This window comes from Nelumbo nucifera, chromosome 2 (assembly GCF_055504915.1).
Source record: "Nelumbo nucifera cultivar China Antique chromosome 2, China Antique-T2T, whole genome shotgun sequence".
NCBI classification, from domain to species: Eukaryota; Viridiplantae; Streptophyta; class Magnoliopsida; order Proteales; family Nelumbonaceae; genus Nelumbo; species Nelumbo nucifera.
Window position 1 is genome coordinate 65,777,559 of NC_142650.1, and position 13,980 is coordinate 65,791,538.

General features: G+C 34.0%; 1 protein-coding gene across 4 annotated transcripts; it reads left to right on the forward strand.

The window, feature by feature from the left end:
* Positions 1–333: 333 nt before the first annotated feature.
* Positions 334–12,042, forward strand: LOC104601357 (uncharacterized). 4 transcript variants are annotated; one of them, XM_088897074.1, is made up of 10 exons: positions 343–803; positions 900–1,036; positions 1,145–1,255; positions 6,800–6,856; positions 6,951–7,011; positions 7,136–7,303; positions 8,589–8,701; positions 11,326–11,382; positions 11,479–11,542; positions 11,649–12,038. In XM_088897074.1, exons 3-10 carry the CDS (start codon positions 1,146–1,148, stop codon positions 11,721–11,723), a joined length of 705 nt encoding a protein of 234 aa, XP_088753200.1. In that variant the 5' UTR covers positions 343–803; positions 900–1,036; position 1,145; the 3' UTR covers positions 11,724–12,038. The 4 variants fall into 4 exon arrangements, with proteins under 4 accessions (XP_088753201.1, XP_088753200.1, XP_088753199.1 ...); XM_088897073.1 differs by having other exon boundaries at positions 343–522; positions 603–1,036; XM_088897075.1 differs by having other exon boundaries at positions 334–1,036; positions 1,145–1,243; positions 11,649–12,042.
* Positions 12,043–13,980: the final 1,938 nt, after the last annotated feature.

Genomic DNA, 13,980 nt, shown 5'->3' on the forward strand with positions numbered 1-13,980 from the left:
TTTTCTCTTTATGAGTTGCAGCAGATTCAGACTTCAGTACTAAACCAGGGGATGTTATAATTTACTCATCACATTATTATTATTATACAAAGACAAGCTAGCTTTGTGGCATGTGAAAGAGAGATGAATAGAATGGACTAAAATTTTGAGCTAGTCGTCTTTAACTTGAGAGTTGAGACCAAGCAATGGATCAAACCAGTATCATTTTTAACTCGTCCAGAAGTAATATGATTTTGGGTTTTTATCTGAAACTCGCCCTTAGTTTTGTGGGATTCACCTAAACTTACCCCCATTTTTTAATACGTCCAGAGACGCTTGTATTTATGGGATACCTATCTTCCGTTAGGTATCCATTAATGACTGACATAAAGTGGTCTACATGCATTGTTAATATTTGTTTGATCAAAATCAACCCAGCAACCAAGTTTTACAATCTACCTAATGGTTCACTTCACCTAATCATTTGTTAAAACAGAGGAAGAGTTTTAGATAAGAACTCTATAATGGAGAAGCTCATTCATGGTTAGTAACGTTGAAGGCCCCAAGTGAAATTAAGTCAACCCAGTTGCTGAAAGATTCAATATTTTAATTTTCTGTTGCAGTCGCAGGCAGTCAACTCCAACTGTGTCCATGTTTTGTGATTGGTGGTTACAGATCGTGGTTATAGGAGATTCCGATTCGATTATACATAACATGGGTAGAACTCAGCAGCAGCCTCGAGTAAACCAGAAGTTCAAATCTTTCTGTAGTCAGGATGTAGCCAAGCTCCAACCATGAGTCGAGAAAGAGAAGAATCTGGGCAGGTATCTGTTAGATGTGGTGAATTAACTGAATTGCAGAAGCCTATACTCAGGATCCAGGAAAGAAGGGTTTCTCCGTTAAAAGCTCTTTCGATGCAGGAAGTATGCACAGTATGAAATTGTTCCTTCTTCCAAATCAGCTCCCAGGTTCATGCCGATTCCTTCCCCTACTTGCCACACTGAAACGATCTATCTCTCTGACGAGCTTAAGTGGAAATTGACTCTCGAACTTGAAGGTAAAAGTAAACCAGTAGCTGTCTGAACTATAGAGTCGTCATCTTCAATTTCTTTTACATGTAGTTCTGACGAAGAGCGATTGACCGGATTTTTGGATGGCTCGGCAGAATGTATCTGGGAAGATTAATCGATGCATACAATTGCTGCATAGATGTGGAGAAAAATGAAGTCCGTGACCCACAACTCCGGCGACAACTCCGGGAATGGTGCGAATATTGGTAACACCAATACCAACCTTTTCCCGTTAATTATGAGTTTGATTTTTTTTTTTCAATTTCATGAAGGGATCTTCTGGTTAATAATATGTCCCGATCTCCTAAAACTTGAAGTTAGTATACTTGATTGGTCAAGCTTAGGAGATTCAGACTTCTTACCCATCGATCCGTGTAAGATACACTGCAGGATCCCTGTTAAGAAGATGACCCTGTCCATGACTCATCCCTGCCATCAATCAGGCCAAAACCTATTGATGTTTATCGAAAAGGGCAAAACCACTCAAATGGAGGACGAGGAAAGGGTTGGGTTGGGTTGGGGTGGGGTTGAATGAAGATAGGTGTTCACTAGGCTCTGAAGCTAATAATATGGCTCACACCGGTCAATAAAATACATGGGTCCACAACCTTTTCAGGTTATCAACGTCGCACACCAAATTATTAATTAACCGAACCGTGCGCTAGTTTTTGAAACCAAATCGGGGTTGTCGATTTTTGGAAAACCAGTGATCGAAATCGAACCGAAACTAATCGGTTAATCGATTGATCAGTTCGATTAATCGTTGATTTAATTTGTCGGTTTTTTGGTTTTTATTATTTATAATATGTATTATAGAAAAATATATAAATATATAATAAAATATTAAATATATATAATATTATATTTTAAATAATAAATAGTATATTATATATTATAAATATATATATATATATAATACATATTTATTAATTTATAATGTATAGAAAATATAAAATATATAATACATGTAAATATATACTAAATATATATAAATATATGTATATCGGTCGGTTTGGTTAACTGCTGGTTTTCTATTTTGATTAACCAAAAATCGAACCATTACTTTTGTTTTTTTTTTTTTTTAAATATTGAAATGAAACCGAACCGATCAATTTGGTTAATCGAATTTTTGGTTCGGTTTCGATCGATTTTTTTATTTTTTTTGCTCACCCCCAATTAAACTAAACCATTTGACTATAGAAACCAAGCCTTTCTATATGATTTGATCCAGTTTCTATACAATTTGGGTCTGTCGGGTTTAAGTCAATTAGAAATCCAAAATAACATGTATGCTTACATAAATAATAAATATAATTTAAATATCAAATTGAAATATTAGCAAGTATCACCTATTACTATTATATAAATTATCACATCCAAACTGTGCATTGGGAATATCTCCCAATGACAAATACGGAAGGTGTTATCGATGCACACTCAGATGTGCAAGTGGGGCGTTGTGTGGGATGCAGAGGTGAATTCGCAAAATAAAGCTCGATAGGGGTTAGGGGTGCTGGGTTTGGTAATGGCTGATGTGGTGGTCTTATTTGCCATTATCTACCTACATTTGTGTGACAGCCTTTGAAGATGATTCCCAAAGAAAAATAAATAAAAATTTGGACTGTACTCCACCTCCAAATGCTGATTTAAACTGCAGATGTATAACAATTTAAAATTATAAACATCTCCGCCTATCCCACCTGTACGGTACGGTGGAGTTAGGAATTTTAAGAGTGGACTGGACAGTAAAATAAAACCAACAACTTCACCGTTCTACTTTCCACAAGGGTGGTTCGGTTCGATCTCATGTAATTCGACCAATCGAACCGACACTATTGGTTTTTCTTTTCGATCAACTGAAACCGAGGTTTGCAAAACTGTTAAACCGATTTTGATATTTTTTTCTTGGTCCGGGTCAGTTTAATCAGTTAAAAGAAAGTGGCTTTGACGATCGAGAACACAAGCTGCCTCTATTTAATATCCAGTGGGACTGCATTGTCATGATGGCATGTGGATTAGAAAGACTTAGACCTTATTTATTGTATGATAAAGGATTGGGTGGGGGACTTAATAATTGAGATTGGAACCATGCACAAAGGTGGGACACAGTGAGACCCAAACTCATAAATAAGAGTGAGAAGTTCTCAATGGGCGAGTTGCAAACTTGGAATACACTTTGACTGGTTTTGAGCAGGTAATTTTGTCACTAAGAATGTGTTTGGTTGCAATGCAAATAAATTTGTATTGATGTAAAATCATGATAGTGTAAATGATTTAAGTGTAAGTTCTAGTTTATTTTTGTTTTAAATATTAACTTAATTTATTTGCTTTCCGTACAAATAAATTAAATTAATGCATGAAACAGAATAAAGTAAAATTTGAAACAAAATTAAATAAGAATTTACATTTTTTATATTTGCACTAGTGCAAATAAAATTGCACTGCAACCAAATACAGCCTAAAAACCTCTATTTATGGAGTTTCACACATAAAAAAGGTTTTGATTATTGAGTTTCGAAAAATATGACATTTTACATTGATTTTATCGATGCAGTATTTATATTAATAATTAATTTAAATTTTATTTTAGATGAGATTTTACATTGATTTTCACTTCATCCAAACACCGATAAATCTGAACTGAAAGTAGAATTTCACATTGATCTTGATTTACACTCTATCCAAATGTGAATAAAACCAAATAGGCATAAATTTTTACACCGATGATGTTTTACATCGCTTCCAATAAGACATGGAAGATTGTAAAGTAAACAGAAAACTTATCTCTAACTAGTATTAATATATGAGACTTTTAAATTTATTAGTCCAACTGGTATGATTTCAGTTTACAACATAAAAAACCACAACCAAACCGAAAAGTCATGTTTTACATTTTTCAAACCGAGACAGATCAATTTTTCTTAAGAACCAACCAAATTGAGTTAAACTGGGCTAGTTTGGTTGATTTAGTGGGCTTGGTCGATTCTTACCATTTTGTGAACAGCCCTACTACAGGTTCTGAATTTGAAAACTTGAACTTTCAACAAATGGGGAAAGGAAGTAGCATGTCCATTTATATTTTGCTTCAGGACATATTAGATCATGTTAAACCTTTGGATTTTTTCTTTTCTTCCAAGACTGCAACTTATCTTTTAGCTTCTAATGATTGGTTTTGGTGAAAATGATTGTCTAATGTTCATAATATGTGAAAATCCCAACAAAATAGGGAGCCAAATTCAAAATTTTTAATCCAACATATTGGTTGAAGACGACACAACCTTGGTATCTGTCATGGTTTTGAAAAGTGGATTGAACTAGACGGTCAGATCGGTTGACCCAGAAGTTATCTAAGCAACCAGTTTCATTTCACCCTAAAACTATTCTTGGGCCAAAATTCATTGACTTGGTTAATGATCCACTGACCCTGACAGTCAAACTGTCGATTCGTCAACCAGACAGTGGTTTTAATTGTTTTTTATTTTTTATTTTTTAGTTAGAATAGACCATTCTTTCAAACTGGACGATTGAACTGTTCCGATTTTTAAAACCTTGGTATCTGTAATTCCTAATCAGTCCCTCTTAGCCATGATTTGGGTGAACTATTCACTTAGATTTTTTTTTAGAAAACCTCACCAAAGGATGCTCTCAAACTGTGGTTGAGAGGAGGTTCAAAACCCTATGCGGATGTCTTAAGAGTACTATGCCGAATTCAGCTAGAAGGGGGGGTTAAACTGGTGTAGTTCAAATCCCCCTAGTTATCTAGTTGTAATGGATTTAGAAAGAGCTCTAATGAGTCCTTTCCTAATCCATCAAAGCTTCCTAAACCAATTTGAAAAAGTGGAAAGAAACTAGCTCTCCTTATTTAACCCAAACTCTATAACCATTTTAATAGGATTCCTAGTCAAATCGTCCTAATCATTAGACTAGTTCTAGCTTAATTATATTCAATAGGAAACCCCAACTGAATTTGAGACCCAAAACTAATTGGAAATCTTCTAAGAGGGAGTTAGAAGCTTGCATGGTATGGGACCCACTAGCTAAGAAGATCAAACCAACTAAGACCCTCTTTCAACTTATAGCCGAGTGGAACCAACCGTGTTAAGTTGAATTTGCCACCTGGGCAAATTTGGGCATGGGTAAGGCCTACTTAGTGTCTAACACTTGGGTTGCATTTGGAAACAATGCAAATAAGTGTGAATGCAAATATGTAGAGTGCAAAACGGTTCATATATATTATAAAGTTGGGTTAGTTTTGCACTGACAAATTTACCTTCTTACCAAAAACACTTTTAGCTGTAATGGATGCAAACATGAATTCCATTTTTTTTTTATTAAAAGCCCACTTGAATGCAAATTTACTTCTTTTTTATTGATGTACTTTTACATCTTATTATCAATGTAAATGCATAAATGCAACATTACCAAACAAATGCAAAAGTGAACTAGAGTGCAAATTTACACTCCATTTACATTATTTCCAAACACAGCCCTAGATACTTGGAGTTTTACCATCCGAAAAGCCCAAGTCTTGTTAGTTTAGCCCATTTAAGTGATTATTAGGTATGAAATTAATCTCTCTACTATTAACACTCAGCACTTCATCTAGGGAAGGACTTATTTCCTTTAAGCCAGTATGACAAAATGTCCAACTCCCAGATGAACCCTAATAGAGGATTCTTGTAATCCTACTCCGAAAAAAATTCTATGTCCTAAAGACATAGTAGTAGTTCCCATCACATAGGTCATTGGCTCAAGTACCAAGGTAAAATGCTCCAACATACCCGAATATTTACCTAGACCTGATCCGTTGACAACCCTAAACCAAAATGGTGCCTACTATAGTTATTTATTATTCGTAGTAATATAATGATAGTTATTTTATTTAAAAAAGGTAATCTAATTTATTATTGTACCTCCAAATGTCATTTTTCTATTTTACCCGTGTAGAGCATGGATTTCCCTGCTAGTTTCACTTACATTTACAAATGAAATAAATGTATGCATTTTTTCAAGGTGGGTTTAAGTAGAAATGGACTGGGTTCAGACTATCCAAGGCCCCCAAGCCCAACCAATGTTTAGGTCAGCCAAAGCCCAACTTGTAACCCAAAACTCAAACCCAACCCCATACAAAAAAAAATAATAATAATAAAATAAAATAAAATGAAAAAACTAAAAGCTTTGCTTGGATTGAGTTGGGCTGGGCTCAGGTTGTGCTCACCCAAGTTGCAACCCTACTAATAATGATAACAAAATGAAAGGAAGTTGAGTTATTAATGCAATATGAGATCCAGTCAACACCTTTGGAGAGTTTTACATAGTGTTTAGAAAACTGGACCAAACTGGCCGATTGGATTGGTTGAACTGCCCCTAGCTGGTTTAGTCATAGCATCTTGAAAAATCGGTCAAAATTGGATGATTGGTTCCACTTTTATAAAACCACCAATTACTAAATGAATAGAAATTTCATCAAAATGCTAATGGTAAAATTTAAATCCATAACCTTTTATTTGTGTGTACTGTTTTGTTACCATTAATCCATATTTTTATTTGTCTTTTAAAAAAATGTGAGTTGGAGGGTTTGAACCATTGCCAACAGATCTTAACTTGGAATAAAATCCTTTCCATAAAACTAGTGTGGACAAATGAAGGATTGCAAGAATTAATCCCTTTTCATAAAATCCTTGGAACCAAATTCTTGTATATGTGTTACAGCAATCATTTAACACCAAATATTTCAAATATCATTGTAGGATAGCAGCCACACTGGTTGATATTTTTGAGAATTTTCTAGATGGTTTGATTTCAAGGTACGCAGTGCTCTTTCTCTCTTCAGTGTTGATAAACATTGAGAAGTGAGGTCTCATATTCTTATAGTGGAATTCTATTATCCTCCTTGTATAGCATACCAGTAAGACAGAAGAAATTGGTCATTCTCATCTTTTTTTGTCATCCCGCTTTCTGGGTAAGATTTCTTATGCACTAGCAGCTCTTTTAATAGATAGGAGTAAAAGAAATTATTTACTTACTTTGGAAATATACGTTTTTGCTTTTGAACTAATATCAGAAAAACTTGTATGTGAATTTAGAGAAGGCGGTACATTCTACCACCTGGTATGAAACATCATGGTCAACACCCCCCTATGTTAGCTTGGGTTTTCACTGTTGTACGTTGGCTGAGTGATGTTAGCCTTGCAATGAGAATGTTAGGTGTTTTCACCGGTCACTACACAAAGGTCGAAAGCAACAAAACTCAGGTACCCTTTACATGCTTTTACATAAAATGATCATGCGATTGAAACTTGTAATTTATAACCTAGAAAGGTTATTAAGTCAAGGGTTGAGCCAATAACCCATGACATGACATCATTTATTCCACACAACCAAAACTTGTAATTTTGCTTGAGGCCATGTTTGTTTTAAGGTATAAATATTTATCGATGTAAATGTATATTGATGGAGTTCAACTTTGACCAGTTTAAATGAGTAACTTTGACAAGTGTGATTATTGGTATAATATTTACATCCATAAATTCTAACCTAAGTAGAATTTATATTGATTTTCGATGTAAGACTACATTACTCCATCCAAATCCAAATGCCAACAAGTATGAATCGAGATTGGAGTTTTACACCGATTTATATTTACATTGAAAACAAACGCAGCCTCAAGGAAAGTCTTTTGGTATTGGAGGCTAAGAGCCTATGCCATTGGTAATGTCCTCGGGCATGACATGTTAGTATTGGTGTGAGGTAAAAGAGTAATTATATAATTGACCAAGAAAAAACAAGTAGGGGACTGAATGGATGAATTGACGTCTTGTGCTTGTGCCCACTATTAGCTCCCAACACCCAAATGGTCTGATCAAATTCGAACACACTAGTGTTTGAAGGAAAAGACAAAACAACGCATAATTAATTCACGCATTGGTGTATTTGCATTTCATAGTTTTCCAATCATCCGGTTCGGTCAAAACCTAATAACTTCACAAGCTGAACAGCTTTTGATATTCAACATACACTAGAAGACTTGAACTATCTTTTCAGAAACCCCAAAAATGACAGAAATATATATAAGCCATGTAGTTAATTGTGAACGATTCAATACCTCTCTAATTTGTAATTTTTATAACATCTCTAAAGTGCATAATTTTTTGAAGGCTAGAGGATTGATGAAGATATTGACAACTTGATATTCAATCTTGATGGAACTTCAGTTCAATTTGCCCCATTCTCCTTCCATGAAAAACTAGATTTCTTGTTGAAATGTTGTCTATACGGGCATCTGATTCCTCATATACTACTGAAATGTTGATTATCATTTCAAACTATCTAAGTCTAAGCCCAAGTGGGTACCTTCAATTTATAATCTTTCCACTTTAAATTGATGTTGCCAGGATAATTGAATTTACTTGGATTCAAGTTCTTATAGAAAAATATTAGAGATTTTCATCCATCAAAGTACATGATCTTACACTTCTTGATCCCTATACATCATTAACTTTTATCTTCATTTGTCAAAAATAAAATTTCATGTCTTAGATGCTTGATTGCAAAGTGCTCCTAAGATATGTCTACCCTACTTATCATTATTGCACAATTGTGGAGAAAAATAAAGGCGAGATTGAAGAACTCCGGCGTTGGTGTCAATATTGGTAATTTAAAATGTTCTTCAAATATTAATACATGTAACTTAAGTTCTATGGTGCTTTGCTTTGTAACTAACTTCGGTTCTAGGATGCTTTGCTTTTGTGCCTCTTAATTGATGCTATGCAACTTATTGTTTAATTTTAAATCTCCTAATTAATGTTTCTACTTCAACTTTAATTCTCAAGTGATTTTGAATCTCATTCTTGTTTGAATGTATGAATAGATCTTTGAAAGTTCAACATAATCATTATCATTTAAGCCTTATCCCCACTATATGGGTCACTACATGAATCCAATTTGGCCATTTTGCTCTATTTAATGACATCTTATTGTTAAATTATGAGTATTTAAATCATTTCTTATTATCTCAACCAATGTCCTTTTAGGTCCACCCCTAGTCCTCTCCTTCAAATTATAATAGAATCACTTCTTATTAGGGGTGCACTTTGTGTGGGCCCAGCCCAAAATTTTACATGCGCTGGGCTCTGGCCTAAGAAGTTGGTAGCCCAAACTCGGCCCAAGCCTAACCCAACTATACACATTCGTACATACATGTGTATATATATGTAAATTTTGTATACATACATAACACACACACACACACACACACACACACATATATATATATATATATATATATATATATATATATATATATTTCTTTTTTCATCTATCAAATGTTCTTTTTTCTACAATCAAGAGTTGAAGTCAATTTAATATTAACGTTATTATATATAAAATAGCATACTTATCATGTTTAAAAAAAATTGCATAACTTATAGTTGGCATACTTTTGATGAATTATGCATAGTTGTATATTTTTTGATAAACGTACATTTGCATATATAGGTAGTTGCATACATCTTTAGTACTCACATAAATAGATGTTTATGTAATAATTATCCATATAAACATGAAACTAAGTTTAGGTTTTTGGGTAAAGCCTCAACCCAACCCAACCAAACTTTTTTGGGTTACCTTCAGACTAATCCAATTCAAGTTACAGTACCACCCACAAGTGTTCCAATGATTATCTATCCTCATACATAGCCTTAATTACGTCCACATATCTATTTGGAACATTTTCTTTTCCAAGATCCACCATAATATCTCTTTAGGGACTCTATCATATACTTTCTCTACATCAATGAACATCATATCAAAATCTATATTTTTCTCTAAAGATTTTTATCAATTATCTCAAAAGAATAAAATCTTCCATGGTTGATTTCTCTGCCATAAACTCAAATTGGTCCTCTAATATATTTGTTTCATCTCATAACCTTTGCTCAATTAGTCTCTCTCAAAGCTTCATGGTGTGGCTCATTCTAAAAAAGTTCATCAAAATATTTATAAAAAACAAATAGAAAAATTTTATTAGAATAAAGATGATACCTCTAATTATGTAGAGAAATGTTCAAAGGGTAACATGATTAGTTTTCTAAATTAATTATAAATAGTAGCCAATCCCTACTATAGCATATCATATGATTGTCTTGATATTCAGGGTAATCAATACCAAGATGGGAGTGTGATTTGAATTATTTTGTAAAATATCATGATATTGCATGTCTACTATTAAAATATCAAATAAAAATAAAAATAAAAAGATAAATTGCAGATAACTACCCTATACTTTGAGGGTAGGGACACTTAGCTCCCCGAACTTTCATTTGTGACAAACACCCACTGAACTTTCAAATTCCAACACTTTTCTACCTCTTCGTTAATTGGATTGACAGAAAGGATTAATTTACTAAAATGTCCTTTTAGGATCCATATGGAATAAGGGACAAAATTTCAAAATGAAAAATAATTGAGGAGAGCAAAGTACATTATCTGTTCTCACCCACTTTACTTTGGATGAAAAAGAAGAAGAAAGAAACATAAGTAAAGGGTTTATACAAATATGTAAGAGAAGAGAAAAATGGTCCCACAAATTAAGGTGGGAATTTAGAAACGTTTAACAAGCACTTGAAAGTCTCATATGAATCTTTTTCAAAATCAACTGACTGAATGCAAATGGAGGGGACAAAGTGTTAAAATTTAAAAATTCAGCTACATGTAGGTGAGATAAATTGGAATCAAGGAGTGATAAGCCATTTTGACAAAATATGTGACATTTGATGTATTAGGTATTTCCTTGTCTTAGAACCAAATAGCTGCAGAAAAGAGGTTATCATAAAGTAAATATTGGACATAGATTATGAAACATTATTGCCAAAAGGAGGTTGATCAGGTGGGAGATAATCACTGTAGGTTAGTTTAGGGGGATAAACAATTTTTTTTTTTAAAGCAGACCGGATTTCTTAAACAAGCTTCCTATGTGCAGTTGGATGCCGTGCTCTTGACATATTTGCATGTTTTTGCTTTCAGGTAGACCTATTCATGGGTCGGGCTTCAGTTCAATGATGCATTCAATTTTTTGCATAAGTTGAGCCCCAGCCCAGCCATTAACAGGTCTACGTTTAGGACCAAATGCCAATGTATTGCTTCATATTCCCATTATGTTAATTATGTGAAACAAGAAAGATAGGCATTACCTCTTTTTTCTTTCTTTTACTTTTTTGGGTTGATAGGCATTGCCTCATTTGTGAATAGACAGCAACTGAATGACACTATTTTCCAGGATAATAGTTACAATTCTTGGAATTTTTGAGCACGAATATGAGAAATTCATTTCATGGTACGTAGTGCTCTCTCTCAATTAGAATTTGTAAATGTTAAAACAAGATGCACCAATTTCTTATAATGGACTTGTGCAAATCCTTTCATTATATAGGTTACCCATGTATGATCTGCTAAAACTGCTCTTCTTCATCAGTTTAAGCTGTCCTGGAGCCATGGTATTTCTTTTTCATCTATTCTTCTAAATATGTATTTAATTAATTAGAGACGCTGCATTCATGATTAATCTAATTCTAATATCATAGAATTTGTTCATAAATCTAGGGAGCGACAACCATCTATGAAACCTTGGTGGCACCTTTTTCCAGAATTAAGGGCAAGAACTTGGCATATGGCTGAGATTTGTGTTAGTTTTGGGCCAATTAAGAGTCCTAATTTGGACATCATTTGCCCATGGCACTTAATGTAGAGTTGCATTTTTGGGAAATCATTAGTGAATGTAGTGCCATATTCTGATATGCAACTTTCTATTCTTTTTTTTTTCTTTAATTATTTCTTATCTTTCTATTCATTTTGCTGTAGCATATGAAATAATGCAAATTAATTGCATAATACATGTTACAAAACCTATATGCTCTCCAAAAGGCACCAACTGGCTCAGTTATTGGTAAGGTCTTTGGCTAGTTGTAACCCCCTTCCCCTAAATAATAATAAAAAACAATGTTTTAGCCCTCCCAAACAGTCCCTTGATCTAATGGCGCAAGGGACTCGAATTGGTTTAAAAGCCACACAATTCATTGGGTCTAGGTTTTACCGGTTTAACCTCTAAATAAATCATTCAGCCCGCTGGTTTAAAGTAGCCGTATCTATTGATTTTTATCCAAATTCCATATCACTCCCGTATTTGAGGTAACTAAGGTGATGTTTGGCATTGATATGAGGATTTCTCCTTGCTGATTATCCAGAAATTGGTGATTTTTGAAAAATCACAAAAAATTATTGTTTGGTATCATTTATGTTATGTAAGCAGTTTATTTGGTACTGATTTTCAAGGTTGATTTTTCTTCCTTGCAATCATCCTTTTCTTGGAGACATGTTGGATGCCTCATGATGGGCCGAAAATCGGAATCACCTAAAAATCAGGGGAATCACCGAAAATGGTGACCCCTCAAGATGGGCTGATTTTAGGAAGCGTTTTGCTGCCGATTTTCGTAAAAGTTGCAAAAATCAACCAACCAAACAGATTGAAAGTCATTGATTCTTCTTTTTTCTAATGTGGCTCCACTGTGGCACCATTTTTTGAGAAATCAGCATCGATGCCAAACATCATCCAAGAGAAGACGATGTACTAGAGTAATGGTCCCGTTTGTTTGTCCACCCAAGCGTGAAGGGGTGTTCCAGCTTTCCAGAACTTTCCCATCTTCTGGCTTTCTGTTACATATAAATTTATTAAAAAAATACATCTTCAATTATGATAAGACGATATTGGAAAACTTACAGCCAATCAACCCGTGTGATAAAAGAGGTGACCAATCAGGTGGTATTCATTAAAATTTATGGGGGTGCTTTGATTGATCAAAGCTCTTTTAATACTATATCTTTCCAGTATCATAGATTTTTTTCCTATAAAATATTCAGTTTTCTGATTAGATAGCCCAGAGTTTTGCTTCACTCAATCCATCCAATTGAACTATGATTACACAAGGCCTCTTTTTGTTGTGTTCGGATCTCCTACCCACAAGAACCCTACCCACAGGACACTACAGCTGTACATTAAGAACATCTCAGGTATTTATATGTTATCATTCGTAAAGAAATATTGCCAATATACAACTGTAGTGTCTTGTGGGTAGGAAATCTGGATTGCTTTTTGTCACATATTATCTTGACCACTTGTCATGTCTGAGAGAATATGATGTATTGTGTATCAAATTATATTACACTAGCTGCAAATTACATTTTAGGCATTTGAGGCAGACGACCACAAGTTACATCAACCATACAAATAAAAAATGCTGCACAAAAAACTTAGGGGGTGTTCGACAACATGATTAGTTTTTATTTTTTTTGAACACAAACACAACTGTCACATCAGAAAAAAATGTATTGTTTTGTTGGTGATGCGTCAGTTGTTTTTGTTTTCTAAAAAAAACATATTATTGAACACCCCGACCCTTGGTTGCCCTATTATCCGTTGTAGCTCATTAATTCGAACCTGGATCTCCTGTAAGGAAAAATGCTACACACATAGCATGCAGACGTATATGTAGAATATTAATTTTACATACATGTATGTCAAATACATGGAGAGATATTTCCTTTTACTTCCAAGATACCCCATTTGTATTAATTTAAGGTCCTCATTATGAACATGGACAAGTAGTTCAGTGTATAAAAATTGGCCCATGAAACACCTCCCAGAAACTGCATGCTTATGTTTTTTTTTTTTAATTCCTTATGATCACCAATTTATCTCATTTAGTTTTTCTTTACTATTCAAAAACAAATATTTCATTTTCTATACCAACTTAATGGTTACTAATGGTATTATGAACTGAAACACATGTCATCTTCTCAATCCGCAACTTAAATGGCAAATAGGTGTATCATGTCTTGGATCAAAACCATTGTCCTAAGTAACACTTTAATCTGTTGC

What these genes read in the sequence shown, in the direction of transcription:
- LOC104601357 (XM_010264647.3), top strand. Translation starts at nt 1,146, where the DNA reads ATGTATCTGGGAAGATTAATCGATGCATACAATTGCTGCATAGATGTG. An exon ending in CTAGATGGTTTGATTTCAAG is followed by an intron (nt 6,857 to 6,950) that starts GTACGCAGTGCT and finishes CTCCTTGTATAG; the next exon opens with CATACCAGTAAGACAGAAGA. An exon ending in TTTGTCATCCCGCTTTCTGG is followed by an intron (nt 7,012 to 7,135) that starts GTAAGATTTCTT and finishes ATGTGAATTTAG; the next exon opens with AGAAGGCGGTACATTCTACC.